Genomic DNA, 15882 nt, shown 5'->3' with positions numbered 1-15882 from the left:
AAAACACAACATGCATTTTACACAACAAGGAAGTCTACAGAGAGGTACTACATTTACAAAAGCAATTGAAGGTGGTTTCAAAGGGACTTGACAGATTAGAGGCTGATGACACTGCTGCTGTCTCAGTCTCAGTGGAACTCTGTATTGATCTAATTAACAACAAATGAACAAGAATCACAAAAAGACAATTCAAACCTTAATTCAAAGCAGTTATGGAACCTTTCCATTACATAGATGTGATTAGCTATGGAGTCTTTCCATTACTAATCACAAATACAATTGGCATATGATGAGCACTGAACAAAAAGAAAGGCTGAAATATAATGGAACATAGTACTAAATTCCTTGATTTTCCTGTATCATTTAAAATTGAAGAACCAGATTTCTACCCCAACTTCCTCTCTCAGACAGATGCAGTGTCCAAGTTAGTTGCATCCAAGTAGTGGAAAGTAATTGAAATAAAATTGCAGAAAAAAAAACCAAAAACTCTTAAGCTAACTGCTGAAAAGTGGCATGTGTTGGTAAACTTGTATAGCTACTGAAAGGAAGAATTTTTTAACAAATTAAAGGTATATGCTAAACTAAATGCTAAACTGGAAAATGTGTTCTTAGGTTTTATTTTCTGTTATTACAAAAAGCATCTTTTTATGTTCCAGAAAAATGCACTTAAATGCCACAAAAATAAAATCATAAAATTTTTGTACATATTACACATCTTTGGGAGGGTGTCATATTTTGTAGTAATTTTTTCAGCTCTTTCCCTCTAAAAACTGAGATGCGTGTGTGTGTGTGTGTGTGTTTTAATTAGGGCCCCCTCCAATGCAGACAGTCTCTATTTATCATCTTAGCAGGCTTATATGTGTGTGGAAAACATACCTGTGACTGATCTATATTACCTTTGCCAAAGATGCTACCACAGGCTGACCTTTATTAGTGCTTGGCCTATGATGGAGAATTTCTACAAATCCTAAATGGAGACCCAGCCTCTGTGATTATTTTGTACAATTCTTTTACTGGTTTGACACAGAACTAATTAAACCTTGGAGTAAAGAGAATAACTCCTAAGTAAGACCATCTGAAAGCAGTTTTATCCTCTAAGAAGATACTATCCATATCCCAACATAAGAACTTACTTGACTGTACAATCTTTTAACAAAATTGTTAGTTGTACCAAGTGTTTTTTGTAGATGAAGAGGAACTCAAGTTATTGATTATATTAACAGAAGTTAGAACAGACATTGAAAAACTGTTTAAAGATGTAGAATTCATTTGAATGTTTTTGAGTTCAGTCTGACATCTTAAACATGAGGATATAGTGAAACTTCAAATAAGTGAATTGTTTTATTTTCCTTGCAATCACCTTCTGTTTTCTTACTTCTGTCAGAGACCAAGAAAAAAGTTTAAACATTTTCTCTGGCAGCTAGGTTCTGTTTTTTTTCCAGTATCACTATATGAAAATAATAAAGATACTTGCATTTTATTTCCATGAGACAAAATGAAAATTAGCAAGTATATTATAACATTTCTAAAATGTATATGCTCACTAATTATGTATCAGATTAAGCCTTTTATCTGCAGTTTGCTTGCTTTAGTCTTGGAAATACCATAATTTACCTTTGTGTCATAATTTTGTAGGCATCTGGAAGGAAGCATTCTGTGTTCTCCATCTGGAAAGGGTCAGCATCGCAAATCTTGTCATCTGTCCTTCCATAATTAGCACTTTCTATCATAATGACATCACTTCCTGGACACCGAAGGTCTATGGAGTAGCCTTCACAGGACAGTTCCCTCCTAACTAAACCAAATGGCAAAGCTGCTCGGCTGAAACCTTAAAAAACAAACAAACAAAAAACCCCAATGAGAACAAACTTGACAAAAGGGAGAACTTTTAGACATATGAACTGATATTATACTTTCTATCTTGCAGTGAAGGAGAGAGGAATAACACAGGGATGCTAGAGATATTCAAGCATATACAGAAAATGTTTGAAATGCTAAACAATATGGGCTAACTGCAAAATCTCCTTAAAAGGGCAGAACATTTTCCAAAGAACTAAACATATACTGAACTGGTTTATAAAGGGTAGATCCTGTACAATGCACAAGATAGCTAATAACAAGCATCAAAGAAAATAATGGATAGAAGCACGAGGCATCCACAATGGCAGGATCTTTTCCTGGTTTCTGCCATTTTCCATCAATTATGACATTCCATTTTAAAACATTATGAAAGGAAAATGTCCAGACTCTTCCGCTGAAGAGGGGGAGTTTCCTCAGTGTCAATCAACATGGTATTGCTCTGATATAGGAGTCTTGCAGAAAACTCCAAATAAATGACTGCAGAAGCAAAGGGATGGAGCCAAAAATTCCTCTCACAATCCCTTTATATAGCTGCCAGGTTTTGTGAGCAGGCAGGCAAGGTATTTGTGGTGAGAAAGATGGCACTGTGATGGTCCAGGTGAAAGGGTATCAGGAGCTGTCCAAATACAACAGGGGCGTCAAAGATACAGCCGGGTCCAACCCAGGGAATCCTTCCACCCAGCCCCTAGCCCCTGGATCTGAGTCTACCAGGCTCTGGGACTGTGCTATATGCAGTGCTCCCCTTCCGCCCCCCCACCAACCCCCCTCCAGAAGTCCAGGCGATCACACAGCACAGGGTGCCCATTCCAGCTGGTCTGGAACTTGGTACAGGCACCATTTGCGGTGCAGCTATAGTGGGTGCTGTTGGAGTTGATCCCAGGTGGGGGGGAAGGGCACACACTGTACTGGGCCAGTACCATGTGCAGCATGGATCCCAGATCAGGGTCTCCATATACTGAATCAAGTATGGAATAGGAGGGGGTGGGGGGAGGGAATCTGTGGACCTAACCTGACCCATGGACCAGTCCCATGCCACTTATCCAGCCTGCAGGACCAAATGAGTTTGACACCCCTGAAATAGAGGGGAGAGTTCAACCTCAAGATCACATTAGTTTGCCTAAAATTTATTTTAAAAATACCTAAACTCAAATGGAATAGCAGTTTCTTAGATCACTATGCTAAAAATACTCAAATTTATATTGCTAGACATAACACTGATGTTGCATATTAAGGAAAATATAGCTCTGCCAAGTGTCATGCATCTTGTATGATGCCAGGGTCTTCCTGCCGTCATACTGAGATGTCATAGATTCAGAAAGGCGAAGGGTATCCTTCAGTACTTATTCCCTCAGCCAAATTAGGTAAGTCTCACTACTTAGCTCACTGCTCCTACCTCTACCCCCACCCTTAGACTCACAATCAGACAAAGCATCCTCTTTACTTCCATCTTTTTGATTAGTAGCACTTTCTTTATCACGGGTGTTAGACATCCCCGAAGTGGCCTCTATTACAGAGTTTGCTTCCACATACAACATATATAATGGCACTTAACAGGTGATCTATTCATCTCCCTTTTATTGTGCCTACCTGAGCACATAGGCCACTGACAAACATGAAAAAAACAAAATAAAACAGTGCTTTACCAGGAGAGGAAGTGCGTTATTTGGGCCTGATATCCTAGCATCTGTATTGAATCAGCTATTAGATAAAAGCACGAAAAAGCCCCGCTGCAGGACAGGATCTATGAAGACGTTGAGCGTGCAGGGTCAAACTAAGGTGATGCCTCTTCTGGGTATACTAAGCTGAAAGTAAGGCACTGTTTCCTCCCCCCCCCCCATGCTGTAAGCAGCCATAAACTAAACACACAGACTAAAACAAAAGGATTATAATCAAGTGAGAGTGTGCTGAGAATGGACTGCAAGTCTGCATCACAAAGGCTCCTGTACAAACTCAGGATAAATCCTATGTAACCCTACAAACCACAATGGAGACAGGAAAATCCTTACTTTTTTTTCCCAATTTTCTTCTGTCTGAAAATTCCTAAGAAGTAAATGTTCCTATAAGCATTTAGAAGCACCGTACAATAGTTTTGGTGCAAAACAGGGCTGGCTAATTCAATAAGAATGCCTTGGTCCTTTATCAATTCTGTATGTAACTAATATATTGCACTAGGTTGTTGTCACTGTACGCTGTAGTTTGCTATCCACAACTTAATAGTTTTTGGACCAGGTATTTTGTCTCCCTGACAAAACATTTGTACCTACAATCATTTCAAAATGTGGAGAATAGTTAGATACTGTAATAACATTAAATAACAACTTCTTGAAAACAGCAGATATGTTTATTTTTACAGTAGTACCGCAGCTATACAACACAGATGCTTTTTGAAAAAAATGTAGTACTAACAACAACTCACTCAAACTATTACAGCTACATGCTATTAAGGTTTCTTGTATAGACTGAAGGTTTAGAGAACAAGATATATTCATCTTTGTACTCCAAATTCATTTTAAAACCAAAACACGTTCCTTCCCCATCCATTAGTAAAATATGTGAAATAACATACAACTGTTATGCAAGTAGTGACTACGGGTTTGTGAAACGGGTTGTATTCGATTCGGATTTGGCCCAAATGGAGGACAGTGATTCGATTCGGATCACTGTCCCGATTCAATAGGCAGAATCAGCAATTTGAGCATAGACACAGCTGTAAATTTTTTTTGCATTGCAACTCCCCCACACACGCTCCTATGGGACACTCCATCCGCCCCACCACCTCAACATTCATGAGCCACCTGGTACCTTGAGGTATGTAGAAAAAAAATTTAAAGCTGTGTCTATGTCTGAATCATTGAATCTTTCCAAATTGATTTGGAGGGTTCCAATTTGATTTGGAGAGATTAAGGGGTCTCCTGATTCAATTCGGGCATTTGGCCACCGAATCTCTGCCGAATCGAATCAGTGAGCGAAGCTTTGCACAGCCCTAGTAGTGACTCTACAGGTTCATAAGGATTTAGGTACAAGCATTTATTATGCTTATGCAGCATAGCAAAAACTTTTGGGTATACTACATTTTAATTATGATATGCTTTATTAACTGTATTGATGTTATTATTATTTGTTTACTGCAACTACCTTTATGCTACAGACTTTTTAACCAGGTACAATAAATGCACAGTTCCTGCATCAAAGAGGTTGTGTTCATAAATGCATTATACTAATAACAAGCTAATGATTAACAAAGACAGACAAAGGGGAAGTAGGGGAAAACAGCATATTCAATATGCCAGACCATTGTTTTGGGCTCTTGGTGGGGGCAAAGGGGAGGAAGGGGAATCTATATAGAAGGGTCACAAATTCCCAAGCCCAGTTTCTTATGAGCAGAAATAAGACTTTTGAAGGCATGTGAAAGAGAAGGCAGTGCCTTCCAGACCAGTACCTGAAGAATGTTCTGCACATAATGACAGAAGGAAAAAAAAGCACAAAAAATGACTGTGGAGACTTCTGCTGGGCTGGAGTACTGTAATTGAAGCAGCAACTGAAGACAAAAGATGATAGAGAAGAGACAAGGCCAAGTCAATAGAAAAGACAAGTGGGAACAGAGTTGCTGTGTTCCGGAGGCGAGGAAAATAAGCTTCACTTTAATGTGGTAGAAGAGGAGACCATGAAAGAGACCAAGAGGATTGCAGGGAATAAGAAAACTTGCAAAATGGCTGGTGAGGAAGTAATCTTGACTACAGTGATTTATGTGCTCTGGACCAAGGACTTCGTGTTGTGCAGGAGTGGGAAAAATATAGCTTGTGGGCTGTATCCAGCCCAAAAATTGAATGGATATGGCCCACAGGGGGCGCCCACCAGTTGAGCGGCTCCAGGCCATGGGTATCCCATGGCACTTCACATGGGGCCGAGTCCTGCCTGGATCAGCCTATGTGGCACTCCTCTATGCAGGCCCAACCTCAGTCAGTGTGCGTAACTTACCAAAAGGGCTGCTCCTGGTGTGGCTGCAGCTGCCTGGATGCTGCTCAGCTTCCCTCACCTCCAGCAGTGGCTCCCCCTGCTGCACTGCTCCAGGTTGAAAGTTTCAGCCACACAGTGCCTGCCCCAGCATGCAGGGCTCCAGCTCCTAGCTGCCTCCCAGCTGCCCTGGGGTGGGCAGAGTGAATGGAAGGCAGATAGGGCAGGAGCTGCCAGCTGAAGCTTCCTCCTGCCCCCCCTGGGGGGACACCAGGAGGCGGAGGAGCTGCCGCTAGAGGCAAAGAAGCAGCACTGGGACAGCTGCAGCCACACTGAGAGAAGCCCAGCTGGTAAATTATGTGCCCTTGCTGGAGCTGGGACTAGGCTAGCAAGCACATAGGCAGGGGCAGCCATGGGCCACACTGCCTGAGCAAGCTCTGCACGCACCCCCTGGCTTCTCCTACCAGCCGGCTCCTGGGACCTAACACCCAGACAGTCCCCCCCAACACACATCCCTCACAGGGCAGGGGCCAACCTGTGATCCTGGCTGCACCTGCCCATCTCACTCCTGAACACTGCTCCCTGCCTGCCCACGGCCCCATCCCACACAGGGAGTTTTGGTAGGTTGTTACAGTAGAGGTTGGGGGGGACTGGAGGGGGATAGACCCAGACTGCAACAACTCATTAAATTAAGCTATGTGGCCCCCAGGCTCAATTAATGGCCCCACTCCTGCTGTAGTGCATCAGCAGTCTCTGGATTAACACTTCTGCTTTACTGTACTGAGATAATAATCTGAAAGGACTCAAAAATAACAGTTTAAGATTGTTAGTCTAGGAATGAAGTCACTTTCCACATAAACAATACAGTTTAATATTTGCTAAACAGAAGAAACCCTCGAAAGTGAACCAATTCCATATTACAGCTCTAAACATTCTGGAAATCAATGCATGTGCCTCTGCTTGGCAGAACATATGGTGCATGACAGCATGAATATTAGATCTTTGCAATATCTTGGCACATTGGGCCAAAGTAAAGGATAGACTCTATTTTGTGCTGGTGACATTAAAGGTAATACATTTTCATTCAAAGCAATTGTTATTATAGGTTATTATTATTACTGTCCTTTCCTGCAACAAATTAGCAATGATGGCACTAAAACTGGCCATTTCCTATGGATCCCATGAGGGGGTGAATAAGCAGGGAGTAGAGCCTGAGCAAAACAATACATACGCCTAGGAAAAAAGTATACAGCACTTCTTCCAAATGATGATTACTGCCAAGACAGTGACCAACAATAATGTTACTTAAGGCTGTCATTCCTGAATCTATAACTCTGAAGTCATAGGGTGTGGACAGACTTAACATATGAACTGTTCCAAGAATGTCGCCAACTGGGAACCAGCTCCAGTTCAGAGGCATCTGCATGAACAAAGCCAAGGGTCCTAAGACAAATGGTCACCATTTCAGTGCTCCCAAACTTCCACCAGGAGTGGAAGTGAATACCCAGCTCAGCTATGCTTTCCAGTGGCAGTGCCCCAGTTTTCATAGTATTCCCCTAGCAAGGGAGGAAGGCTCTCAACAGCTGAATGCACAACAGGAGAAAGAAAAAGACATTAATTACCCACAATTGCTCTTTTCTGATTTCCCTTTCTTAGTAACACTGAATTCAAGAGAAACCACTCATGCACTTTACAGTACTGAAATCTGTGTGGTAGTACCCTGACTGCAGCTGCCCAAGTGTATGTGTGCATGTCAGAAAGCTGCCTTCTCCGTGGTTCCCAGAAGCTGGGTATTCCACAGGCTGCTCAAGGTCCACATCACTTTTAAACAGAACTTTCTCCCAAACGGCTTGTCATTTTCATTCCATTTGTGGCAACCGCCCAGGCTTTTTACCCACTAGAACATGTGCCCCGCCCCCGCCCAAATCAGCCTGGAATCGCATGGACTGGGTCATGGGCTAGCAATATAGGTTGGGGCAGTAGAGTTCTGGCTCTGTACCAGAATTGCTGTATGGTAGTTGGGGCTGAGTTGCAGTGCAGTGTGGGAAGCCTGGAGGATCAGCCGGACATTAGTCACAGAAAGCTCATGGTCTACACAACACTAGTTCAAGGAGAACTATTCAAAATAATACCCGATTATCCAGGTATAGTTTTGAAATGGGCTAGAAGGTTTAAATCATTAAGTGGCGTGTGCGTCTGAAAGCTTGTGGTTTAAACTGCACTTAAAATGAACTAAGTATTATGTTTGTGTGCACCCTTGGAGTGCAAAAGGAGTTTAGTTAACGCTGATTCTCTTTTGTACAGAAACGTACCTGTGGCCTCAAGGCAGCTTGTGGAAAGGCAATGGATGTGTTTTTCCTGGAGAGGTTAAAGTAGGCTGAAGTGGCTAAGAGTGCAGCAAGCCTCACTGTATTTGCAGCAGCAAGTCAGAAGACACTTTCTATCACTGTAAAGATAGTACTGAAAATATGCCCATATCTCTAATAAAAATTGAATGGTTATCTTAGAATCTGAATGACTACCCTGTATTTCCATGCGCTTGAAAGAAGAAAAGCTCTGAATACTGCAAGTACTCAGGTTAGACCCCCGAAATGCTTATTTAGGTATCTAAGGCAACTGACAACTGTTTTAAGCATCATCACTGGATTGTGGACCTGCATTTCTTTTCTTCACACATCTGTGCAGAACTCTATATTTAGACTGACATCTCAAAATATTAGACTAAGGTTAGGTCACCCCATAAGCAACAGAGTATAGTGCCTCAGGTTGTGCCGTAGGATGCTATTCTGCAATGATAGAAAACAGCTGAGCTAAACAATGCTGCATGTGTCAGATGGGATGGTCCCTTTGTGGGTTTTTATAGCACAATCACCATAAAGAATATTAAGCAAGTTCAGTAAATTAGCAGTCCTTCAGCCAGGCTGCTATGATCTTTATTCCAAGCTTTATTTATAATATTTTTCTATCAACAAAATAAAAAAAAATTTCAACAACCAAAGTGTAATTCAATCCATCTTGCAACCCCGACAATCGAAGAAAGAACTAGTGGGAGGCCCTGTGAGCGAGAAATCAATATTGCAGCTTTGTGCCACGCAAATGTGAATACTGCCAAATAGCAGTGCTTAGGGTAAAATGAACTGTTTTGCTCCATTTTCTTCTCTCTGAACAAATGATTTTGAAAAGACAGCTTTTTTGGAGCTATAAAATGTCAAGCAATAACTCTCCATGCTTTAGGCAAGCGATTGGAATAAATACCTCTCAGCAACAGGTGCAGTGACTTAGGACTGAAATGCATTCACATTCAGGAGATAATTCCTGATAAGCAGATGCACTGCTACAGGTTGAAAATCTGAAAGACCAACATCTAAATTCTACTGCTGGTTTTGCATCATTTCAAAGCTTTTTAGAAGTATTCTACTCTGTCAATAATTACTGTTGTCACTAGCAACTTTATATCTCCGATACGGTTCCAGCCATTAATGTTTTGAAGATTAAGCTTTACTAATGAATCTCTGTTCATTTTGCTACTTAGGAAGAAACAGCCTTACAGTACTATGCACAAACCTATTCTGTGAGACTTCATTTTTAAAGGAAAAAACCAACTTTCCTTGTGTTTTTGCTAATTGCTTCAAGGCTAACCCTGTCATGGATGACACTGCTCATGCTGTCTAAGGTCCAAGAAAGCACAGAGCTTGCTGATTGTCAAGGACCTTTACCGTACTGGGGCTGTGACTTCAAGCACAATTTAAACATTAACTCAAGCCAGAGCCTATTACCAACTGCAGCATATGCTGTCTCCAATTCATTTATGTTTATATATGTTAATCAGCTTTCTTTCCTTAAATGGAAAGGAGAAAAATACTTAATGAGGAAAAGAACATGGTTTCTGTCACGCTGAGCACTCAATTTATAAACAACTGCATGGTAAACATATGTCTATACCATGTTTTATTTGTTCAAAGTTCAGTTCAGTGCACTCATTGTATGTGAAACAATAAACAAAACTGCCGTGGTAAGATGAACATTAGCATTTCAACTAAGGCTAAAAATCATCCATAAAAGAAGCTAATGGGGATTTTTAATGGTAGTACGCACTTCCTATGCCTGACCAGTCCTCCAATGTTAACTATAAAGCTGCAAAAAGATACCTTCTTCCACATGGCAGAAATCTAGTTAGTTTTCTATCAACTTTCAATAAATAGGTGTGGGGGAAATGTTTCTTTTTGCAACTTTATATTTAACATTATATTGAATACCCCCCAACTGCACCTATTTACCAAAAAACTGAAGAGCATATGGCAGAAACCTAATTCAGATACTCTGCTTTTCTAAAGAACATTTAGAATAATCAACACTACGTTAAAAACTATTTTATAGCAGTTTGCAGTGGTCACATTCTGCCTCATTTCCCATCCTATTGTATTTGTTGCTTATTTAGTTCCATTTAAGAAATAGCTAACTTAGTCAAAGTACAAAAATAAACTAATAATATTCAGCTAAAGGACCACTACCAGATAGTGCTTACCACAGAGGTGGGCAATTATTTCAGTGGGAAGGACACTTAATGAGTTTTGGTTAGCTGTTGAGGGCTGCAAGGGTAGTCCCACACCTTGACAGATGCCCCACCCCCAGGTTGCCATCTTGGGACCTGAAATTCCACCTCCTGACCCCTGACCTTTGCACTGGAAGTCTCTCCCACTGCCCCAGAAATACTCCTTTTGGGAGAGAGGCTTAGCACTTGAACCGGGGGGAGGGGGGGAACAAACAAACAAATCATATACTTAAAAAAAATTCAATCTACTATAACTTATTTTAATTTTATTTAAAAATATGTTTCTGTTCCGATTTATGTGCATTTGCATAGAGTATCTGGAAGCAATTGCATAATAGCTCAAAATACAGTCTTACTCTTGCACATGATGTGGGGGAGATAATGGGTTATGTGGGGGGTTGGGGAGTGGGTGTGAGGGTGTGGGGGCGTGGACCGTGGGTTGTATGGTTGGGGTGGGGATGTGGGGGAATTGGGTATGTGGATGTGGGTATGGTGGAAGTGTGTGGGGCTGTGGAAGGGTGTAGATGTTTTTGGGGGTATGTTGTCAGGGTAGGAGTACGAGTTTGTGTGAAATTATGGTAGGGGGTGAGAGTGTGTATGGGGGCTGTAGGTGTGTGTTGGGGGTTTGATGGAAGGTGGGGAGCCAGCCCCACCTGTCCCATCCTGGCTGCAGTATGCAGTACCCAGCTGCAAAGCCAGAACCCATCTGGCATGGCATGGGGCCATCCCAGCACAATATGGTTCTGCCTCCAAGGCCAAGATTACACAGCATGGCCTGCCCTGACTGTGGCATGCAGTTCCTGGCTTAAAGGGTGGGGCCCACACAGAGTGACACAGGGCCATCCTGGCCCAAAAGAACCAGGTTCCCCTGTGGTGTATATATCCTGGCTGAAAGGCCAGGACCTATGGGGTGGAGCATGGGACCAGTCTGGCCCATCCTGTCCAAACAGAAAGCAGTTCCAGCTGTATGGCCAGAACCCAAACAGCACGGCATGGAGCCAGCCCAGCCCGGCAGCACACTAGAGTGCCAGGAGCTGTTGGAAATCCTACACCATCAGGCTGGGATGGCTGTGCCTTCACATGGTGCTCCTTGCAATCTAGCAAGGAGTGACACATGCTAGAGTCCCATGAGCTGCACAGAGTGGGGCCATTGCTGGTGGTCCTCCCTCATCCCCGTTCCCCCCCACCAGCCCACTCTCACCTGCATTTCCACTATCGGATGGAGGGAGGGCTAGGGAACAGCCACAGGGTCATCAGGGCAGAATCTCCTGCTAGGCAGAAGCTTCTGGGAGGTAGAGGCATGACGGGACAGAAAGGGATGGAGCAGGTCAGGTTGGCATTGGGGTTGGTCACATAGCAACCAAAGCCTGAGCTGTTTGATACTGCAGCCAGTGGCTCCTACCCCTGGCATTTCATCAGGTAATTGCCTAAATTTTAGAGGGGTCCCACAGACTGGATAGAATAGCCTGGCGGGCTGGATCCAGCCTGCACGCTATTTTTTCCCTGTCCATCTTACTGTGTTAAAACAAGCATTTGTGGTACATTCGCTCAGGTTTAGGTAGTTTAGTTTGAATTGCCTAAAACTAAAACCAGCAAAGGTGCATACACGCATTTGCTGCTTGCATAAACAGCATAAACAGTCCGAAGCAACTTGAAATGGGTGGGGGGGGTGTGGAAACTATTCGGCTGGTGAGATCAGGGATGACTGGCAGGTCTAGAGGTTGGCAGGTTCAGGGGTGGGGTTACTGCCTGGGGGGGATGAAATATCTTGGTCAGTTTTGGGGAGGTATGAGTCTATGCCAGGCTGTGGTGAGTAACTGGGCTTTCCGAGCCCCAGGGCTGTGCTGTCAACACATGCAGGCATTCAACTAGGTTGGGTTAATCTTTGATGAAGAGTTTAGCAGACCTAGCAATCTAAAGATAAGTTTACCTCAAAGGTGAACTATTGTTAGATTAGAAATGCCATGTTTAGGGTGCCTTGAGCCCTGGGAATGCTTGTATCCCAGGAGATTTAGATGAACTTAACTTTGGTTAGCTCAATCTAAATGTAATGCCTGTACGTATCCACTGTGAGCAGCATAGATCTTGGGGTAAAACTTAAAGCACCAAGTCAGTCATCCTGGAAATGTTACATTATTTCAAGCAAAAGAATATTCTAAAGGAAGTACAAACACAAAATAAATCAAACTAGGCATAAATGTAGAACTCTGTCTGATGAAATGGTACTTCTTATGTTATTTTAGTTCTTATGGAAAGATCTTTTGCAAAGAACACATCTTTTCAAGCAGAATGTTTACACTTGTCTCTTTCACTTTCTCTTTTATTTTACCAAATCATGAAACATGATTCTAGTTCTCCAGAAGATGCAGTGATAGGTGTTAGGCAAAATTTTAACAGTAATTTCTTAAAGAAATGAAACTTTTATTCTATTATCCAATCAAAACAGGATAGAATGTACAGGAATAATTCCTAATTCTGCATTCCTTACAAAATAGCTGTATGAGCCAGCGTGTGTGTGTTTTGAACCCTTGACCCAATTTGTAAATGAATTTGAGGTGGAGGGTGCAAACAGCTGAACATACTATTGTTGCTTGAAAATTTTGGAAATTCATAGGGCAGACTCAAAAAACATTTGAAAAGTTTTACATAAAATCCTCAAAAAACTTGCAGCTCCTCCGTAAATGCCATGGACACCATTAAGGAGCATCCCCTTTTCTGTCCTCATAGTGCTGCCTATATTTTATACAGACAAGCATGTTATTTTGTTAAGCAGCTTGTAAATTATCCAATATTGGCCAACAGTTCATGCTTTTGCAGTACCAAATACAACAAAGATACAGGCAATTTAAATGACAAGTGTGCTATCTAATTCTAGCTTCCAAGGCAAAAATCATTCTGGCAAGCATGTCTATTAAAAGATTGCATTGGCACAGTAAGAGCTGCTGGTACTGCTCAGAGGTCTGGAGTTCACAGTGCTCAGTTCTCATTTCACTGAAATCCACTAGATAAAGTATAAATCAGTGGCACTGTAGACTACTGACTGTTCCAATCTGGATAAAAAAAATGAGAAGAAAAGACCCCTTTTTAAAATCTATTGTTCTACTATCATATGTACCATCGCAGTTTAAGTAAGTATTTGTGAAGAACGATATAAGAAAGAGAACTATGGAGAACAGATTAATTTCTGAAATTTTATTTTTAACTAATATAACTAAATAGTAACTGTAATTCTTAACATTTTCCCTTTACTATTAAAAATTATCTAACACTTCATTTTCAAAAAATTATTTGGCTACAATGGCATATTCATTATTTGAACTTTAACAAAGTAGTCAAAAATCTTCATCTGGGGCTCGATACTTCAAACCCATATTCACTGTCATTTAAGCAGTATTACCACTTCAGTGAATTACTCAAATAAGGGAAGACTGCTGCTGTGAGTTCAGGTTTGCAGCTCTAGTCAAGTGGTTATGATGGACTGGGTCATCTGACTCCTTACCTCGTATTATCTCCAGTCTGGACTAATTCTGGAAGCCTTGTCTCTTTGAAAGTAATACTATGAACTATCTTTTTTTTTTTTAATATTCAAAATATTTCCACAAGGACAGATCTTCTCCAACTAATTCTAAAATCTTTATGAAATTCTGCTCCATTTCAAGTTTCGCTGTGTACAACATAATTAGACCAGTTGGCACTTTCATATAGTTATATACTTATGCAGTGGCTATACAAATATGCAACACAATACATTCTAATTTATAAACACCAGAAGTCTCTTTGAATCATACCCTCCGACATGAATACTCAAGTCTGATTTCCAATCTCACTGAAGCCTTTCTTGCACAACTTCATTGTCACTGCAGTTCCCAAAAACTACCCCATGAGGTTATACCACACAAAACAAGACTGGACGCCTACCTGGTTTGTGCACCTGGTTGAGTGATTTAGCAAAACCTGAACTGAACATTTCTTTACCACAACTGTGCCAGTCCCTCCAGTATATAGTTAACTGGAGTGGTGACCTCATTAAAATTCTCAAAGTCTGGACCCAGATTCAGACGGACCAAAATCTAGTTCCCCAGGGCAGCAGATTTAAGTTTTCTTCTTGAAAACAGCAAGGAATAAAAGAGAAACACACTTAGAGAATTGTAAACTGAAAGTTTAATCATCTAAAACAAGGACAGTACAAAAAGTGGCTGTGCGAGTTTCCCTATATTACCCCAACATACCTCACCTCCATTCTGGAAGAATCACCATTAGGAGAAAGACAGTTTTGGTCTTCATGCCCGTTTAATCCTTTACTTCCCTGCCGAGACTGCCACAACAGTGCTAATTAACACTAATCTGTAATGGTGGTTTCTTCACTCAGAATGTCACCATGTTACAACCTCTAATTCATTTAATAAGTCACCAAACAAGCAATTGAACACTGACAACTTCTGAGCAATGCCAAAGTGTGGCAGATGGAAACCACATGAATGGAAAGTGAAAGACCTGATATCACTGCACAAATAGGAACATGGCTCACTTAACACTAAATTTCACTTTCAGATGCACGGACCTCTCCCATTCCTTTCTATAGGAGTTGTGTGCGTCTGAGAGCTTCTAGAACTCTGCAATCCAGATTTAAATCATCCCTGGGATGAAGCTACATTCATTTATTAATGATACGCCCTTTCTGTTTGCTAGCTTGGTATCTGTTCTAAGGTGACAGGTCTCCTTTCTCTTTTTCTTTACATCTATACACTTTATTCTCAGCCTGGTAAAGGAGAATGCCTAAGCCTTTCTACTTTTTTTACTGTAACTCACTGTGTCTTTAAAGCTTCTCAGACCAAATAAGTCTTTGTCAGTTGTCTTCCTGGAGTTTATCCCAGAGAATGCCACCCATCAGGAAGTAGAAACTTCCGAATTAGGAACAACCTCTGAGGCAAGCCACACAAAGAGTTTATGTCTCATAAATTCTGTGCTGACAGGATTTCCTGCTGAATTACTTCCCTCCACACAGGATGCTGGTAGTAGAATAAAAATATATGGTAATTTTTGTATTTGCTTTAAAAATACAATTGCTTGTTAAACACACATATTTCAAGTTCTCCCACCCAGTCCTTGTTTGGCAGAGATCTGCTAACCAGGAATTGATAAAGAGGAAAAGAAAAATATTCCATAAGCAGCATTTAAAATCCATTACTAAGTTGATTGTCTGTTAAAAAAAAATCATTAAGAAAATGAATGTATAAAAAAAAAATAAAACTAATAACCTCAAGTTGAAAAAACACACACAGTGCTGCACTGAGTCCTTAGAAATATGGACATGAGCATAATAAACCCACCATACCAAAAATCAAAATATTGCTTGAGACAATGGCGGCCAGTAGCACCTCATTCCTACTATGTACACTGGCCTTGGACAAAGGGTCATAACCTGCTTTATTAAGATTGACAATTTTTTTAATTTCCATAAAATTTAAGGACTGTATCCTGATCCTCATGTTCTACTTAAGTACAGCCTTACTCTA

At 41.2% G+C, this 15882-nt stretch overlaps 1 protein-coding gene across 10 annotated transcripts in view; it reads right to left on the bottom strand.

The window, feature by feature from the left end:
• The window catches only part of ADGRL2 (adhesion G protein-coupled receptor L2), a 493138-nt gene that overhangs the window by 99021 nt on the left and 378235 nt on the right, over window positions 1-15882 (bottom strand). For all 10 annotated transcript variants that reach the window (XM_090049620.1, XM_090049624.1, XM_090049625.1 and 7 more), the window contains one exon: window positions 1615-1828. In XM_090049620.1, coding sequence (XP_089905746.1) covers window positions 1615-1828 — 214 coding nt within the window. The remainder of the gene's footprint in view (window positions 1-1614; window positions 1829-15882) is intronic.

This window comes from Crocodylus siamensis, chromosome 5, assembly GCF_052110815.1.
Source record: "Crocodylus siamensis isolate JL-2025a chromosome 5, ASM5211081v1, whole genome shotgun sequence".
NCBI classification, from domain to species: domain Eukaryota; kingdom Metazoa; phylum Chordata; order Crocodylia; family Crocodylidae; genus Crocodylus; species Crocodylus siamensis.
The sequence above is the reverse complement of the archived record's forward strand: the minus strand, read 5'-3'. Positions and strand labels throughout refer to the sequence as shown.